Source organism: Micromesistius poutassou (assembly GCF_964030765.1).
Source record: "Micromesistius poutassou genome assembly, chromosome: 1".
Lineage (NCBI taxonomy): Eukaryota > Metazoa > Chordata > Actinopteri > Gadiformes > Gadidae > Micromesistius > Micromesistius poutassou.
Genome location: NC_140271.1, coordinates 9,039,576 through 9,044,575, shown reverse-complemented (window position 1 = coordinate 9,044,575; position 5,000 = coordinate 9,039,576). Strand labels below are relative to the sequence as shown.

General features: G+C 43.8%; 1 protein-coding gene across 1 annotated transcript; it reads left to right on the top strand.

Annotated features, from left to right (window-relative positions):
* The first annotated feature begins 1,405 nt into the window (after window positions 1–1,405).
* hoxb5a (homeobox B5a) lies at window positions 1,406–3,774 on the top strand. The gene is made up of 2 exons (XM_084470030.1): window positions 1,406–2,148; window positions 3,458–3,774. Exons 1-2 carry the CDS (start codon window positions 1,449–1,451, stop codon window positions 3,703–3,705), a joined length of 948 nt encoding a protein of 315 aa, XP_084326156.1. The 5' UTR covers window positions 1,406–1,448; the 3' UTR covers window positions 3,706–3,774.
* The last annotated feature ends 1,226 nt before the right edge of the window (window positions 3,775–5,000 follow it).

The following is a 5,000-nucleotide window of genomic DNA, read 5'->3' as shown; positions in this document are numbered from 1 at the left end:
TTCCTTGATAAGAGATGGGTGTTAAGAGAGAGATAAGAGAGGGGTTAGGGTTAGGATGGATGGATACAACCCCAACAGATCCAGGGATCGAGGCAATGTGCCTGCATGCGTGCCCCCAGGAGACTTCCCAACCCTACAGCAATCTAAGGCACCGTAAGATGTGTACGCCAAAGGCTGTACAAGTTTTTCTTAGAGCAAGCTTTACTTTTTAACCAAGCTAAAGCTTACAAGATGACTGCAACTGCAATATTGTTGAAAAGCCTCAACTAGTTACACTTTGTGAACATATAACCAGGCCTGGCTAGTCCTCACTTTTATACACATACACTTTTACCTTTTAACAGAATAGAGCAACTCACCGAGCAATATACAATGAGCTTATAGCATTTGTACACACATGTTCAAAATATATCAGCTAGTTGATATTGCTTGTTATAGTTTGCCAACAGTTTATTTTTGCTATGTTAGTGTACATTGTTATTTCACATGATCAAGTTGTTGCTAAAAGTTTGACAAGGTTTTAGCTCACTGGCCATTACACGTACACTTAGCTTTGGTTTATTTTGGTTGCAGGGCGTTCTATGTATGTGTTGCCTGGCTATTAAGAGGTTAAATATACTGTAACTCATATAGAGAAACGTAAACACAAAAGGCACAACAAAAAGGAAAATAGGGAAAGTCAGATGGATAGATTGATCCACAATGCATCACAATGCAGTCCCAAAAGTGTGGCTTGCCATGGAACATCAGAGGGAATTCATTATGTGTAGGCCTATAAATTGTTAGTTATCAGATTCATTTCAGACAATGATTGAAAGATTGTTATTTTTTCTGCATTTTTCTGCAACCCTTCTTTTAACCGTAAATCCTAGATTAAAATAAGACTTGGTCCCCTTTTGCTTTTCTCTCTCTCCTTCTCTGTGAAGACTGCAATAAATTATGTCCGCGGTAGGTGGCGCTCTGAGCCAACCCCCGACACCTCCGGCAGCTCTGTGGCAGGGGAGGGGAGAGACAGAGGGAGAGGCGACCTCTCTGACGCTACAAAGTTCCATATCTTCTTCCGCCCTGAGAACGGCACAGCCCATCCCGTCATCATTAGTAACCATAGAGCATGAATTACCTCTCCAAAGTCATCGGCGAGAATTTACGACTGGTCAACAAAAGCACGTGATTCCTCCCAGAACGCCCCCTCCCCCTTTTTTCTGTCTCTCTCTCCTCCTTTCACCCTCCCCCACCCCTCCCCTCCACCTCGCACCACACACCGCCACCCCACCCCCGTATTTGGAAGGCGCATACATAGCTAAAAACGAAGTACAGTGCAACGCCATAATTCACTAATACATCATAAATCGTTGAAAGTACCCGCGTTATAACGACCAAGAGAAATCTAACAAATCAAGCGCCCTTAGTACTCTACTGTAAGTCTGCAACTCTCTAAAACAATCTAAATGAGCTCTTACTTTGTAAACTCGTTCTCGGGGCGCTACCCAAATGGCCCCGACTATCAACTGCTAAATTATGGAACCAACAGCGGTGCAATGAACGGCGGACCGTACAGGGACTCTTCAGCCGCCACCATGCACCATGCGACGGGCTCGTACGGCTACGGCTACAATGGCATAGACTTGACAGTAAATAACCGTGGAGCGGGCAACAATAACGTTGCTGCTACAGGAGGACATTTCGGCGCTGGTTCGGTCGTCGGGGATTCACGAGGCTTTGGCTCCCCGACGCCGGAGAGAAACTTCCGACAGTCGACCAGCTGCTCCCTGGTATCGGCGGCAGATTCACTACTGTCGCCCGGCGGCGGAGACTCCAGCCTGGGAGTCAAGAGTTCATCTCCCCGCTCGGAACAACAAGGAAGCGGTAATCTCAGTTCTCCTAACCTCTCGTCCCCAAACATAGCACAGCGGTTCAGCGAGCTGGACGACGCGTCGTCGGAGACCGAGGACGCACAGCAAAATAGGGCAGGCGGCAACAGCAGCAACAACCCGGCGTCTAGGACTGTTCACGCACAAGCCGGACAGAAGCACGAGGGTCTTTCGGCAGGATCAGCCGCAGCGACCACCAACAACACGGGGATGACAGGCAACGACGCACAGTCACCACAGATCTTTCCCTGGATGAGGAAACTGCATATTAGCCATGGTAGTTGCTTGTTTTTTTTTTCCCTTTAGCATTGCGCAATGAGTATTTATTAGAAAATATTATCCTAGGTTTACAGACTCAACACATAGTGCCCTGCAATGTGTCGTAGATATGTGAATAGGTTAATAGTGTTTAATTGTTTGTGTGTGTGTGTGTGTGTGTGTGTGTGTGTGTGTGTGTGTGTGTGTGTGTGTGTGTGTGTGTGTGTGTGTGTGTGTGTGTGTGTGTGTGTGTGTGTAAAACGTGGAGGCTGTATGCGGATACTGTATGTATATGTGTTAACATACACCTTAATGATCAATAATATAGTGGATAAAATAGGCCTGATCTGTCGTTGGATTATTAGTGTAAAAGTGCTCTGTCTTCTCTTTAGTAGACAATTTTTACTAATTATCTGCTAAACATATATATAATGTCAATAACAATTAGGTGCCTTGTTCTATTGGCATGTAATCTGCTGAGAAGAATATATTGTTTTATTGTTTTCTATAGGCTAGATTTAATTTATTGTTCAATGTCCAAACCATGCATATGTGCAGGTTATTCTCCTCGGTGTTACTTTTTACGCGATATTGGGTTCGTTAACGTGTTGGTTCAGTTTATTCAGTTTATCAAGATGCAATTATCTTCGCCTTTCCTAATATTCATGTAGGTGATGGCGGACGGCAACCCCGTCTTCTATTCCAACACATTCCACCAAAGCGTCATAAATCTGTCAAGGCAAGGCGAGCTAGCGCACCAACTTTGCAGGCTGGAGTGGTGCAGACCGTAGCGAGAAAGGCGAGAAAGACAGGGGAGGTTGGAGAGGGAAAGAGGGAGAGGGCAGAAGCTTTGAGGTTAAGCTTTATTGAGTATGGACTTTATTCCAACTGGGAACTGTGGAGGAAAGTGATAGAAAAAAAGAACTATGCGAAAGAAAGCACGGTTTTATTGAATTAAACGTGACAGTTAATCTCAAAGAGTTTCCCTTCAGGTAAAAAAAAAACCGAATAGACAGAGGCAATGAAACAATGCACCGCAACACGTTTGATGGAAAGGGAGGATTTGCGAATTAACGCATATAGCGAATATGGTCAACTTGTACTGCCGAAATACCCAATCGAGTGTGTGAAGTTTGTGTGTGTGTGTGTGTGTGTCTGTTTCTGTGTCTGTCTGTGTGCATGTGTGTCTGTGTGTGTGAAGGGCGTATTTAATGAGCCTATTAACAGTTAATATCTTGATACATCTAAACAGGGTCACTAATCAGCATCACACCTTAACAAACTCGTGTTACCATATACTCCCTTCTAACTCCCGTTGCCTCCTTCAGATATGACGGGACCCGACGGAAAACGAGCGCGGACGGCGTATACCCGTTACCAGACGCTCGAGCTGGAGAAAGAGTTCCATTTCAACCGGTACCTCACGCGGCGGCGGAGGATAGAGATAGCCCATGCGCTTTGCCTATCTGAGCGTCAGATCAAAATCTGGTTCCAGAACAGGAGGATGAAGTGGAAGAAAGATAACAAACTGAAAAGCATGAGCATTGCAGCAGCTGGAAGTGCCTTCCAGCCATGAAACATCTCTAAACGGGTCTTTAGTTGAAAACAAAACAATAAAAATAATGGGCCTACCCTAAATATGAAGAAAAACAATAGAGGCAAAAGGAGGGGGGGGGGGGGCGATATAATTCAACAGATTCCATTTCTAATTTTTTTTTACTATTATCATCAGAGTACTGTACAGCAGCGCAGCACTTTTATTTGTTTAGCATGTTGGTCGTTGTCGTTTTTTACTGTGGTACTTGCTTCTGTAACTTCAAGTTGTTGTTACTATACATGTTGTCGTCGTTGATAATACTGAACACGTGAGAAATGCTACCTATTTGATGCTACCTGTTGTTTATTGTTGACAGTTCATAAAATGGCTCATCTGTTATATTTTGAGTAAAAAAAAATGCTTTTTACAGAGTTGGGATCTAAGCTCGTATAGCTCGTAAATTGTAACTTATTCACTGACTACGCGTGTAGTTTTAGTTTGCATAGTTTAGAAATCTCTCGTTCTAGCTCTCTCTGTGTGTCTTTCTCTCTCTCTCTCTCTCTCTCTCTCTCTCTCTCTCTCTCTCCCTCTCTCTCTCTCTGTCTCTCTCTCTTCCACTCTCTCTCTCACTCTCTCTCTCTATATATCTCTCTATCCTTCCCCCTCCCCATAAAAATATAAGTAGGCTAGTTTTTTAGACCTGGTCATATTTCCAGGGACTCCAGGTGTTGGTCACGTGATCACCTTCCATGCTATAATAATGTTAACGGAGTGTCATCGAAACCTCGCTATCTTTAGAGAAAGCGGTTTGTGTGAACTATTGCAGTTTATCTCCGTATCCACAAATATGTGTACAGATATTGAAACGTGTATTGTATATTATTATTAATGTAATTATTGGATCAAGTATATGTTCCAGAGAGGATGTACATGACTTTTTAGATGTGACCAATCGGCTATTTGTTTTTCAGCAGTTTTTTTTTTTGTGTGTGTGTGTGTGTGAGTGAGTGAGTGAGTGAGTGAGTGAGTGAGTGAGTGAGTGTGTGTGTGTGTGTGTGTGTGTGTGTGTGTGTGTGTGTGTGTGTGTGTGTGTGTGTGTGTGTGTGTGTGTGTGCCCGTGTGTAATACCAGTAGAAAACAGCAAATGTCGCGTGAAGCCTGCCTGTCAGCATTTTGCCAATTCGCTTTTTGTATTTGTTTGTAACTTTTCATGGAGCAAAAATAAATTTCGTCATACTCTCATCAGGAGGCCTCTCAACTAGCCCGATATGTTTTTCACCCGAGCCAAACGCGGTAGTAAATTCCTACATCTCTGTGCAACCCCAAGTAAAAGG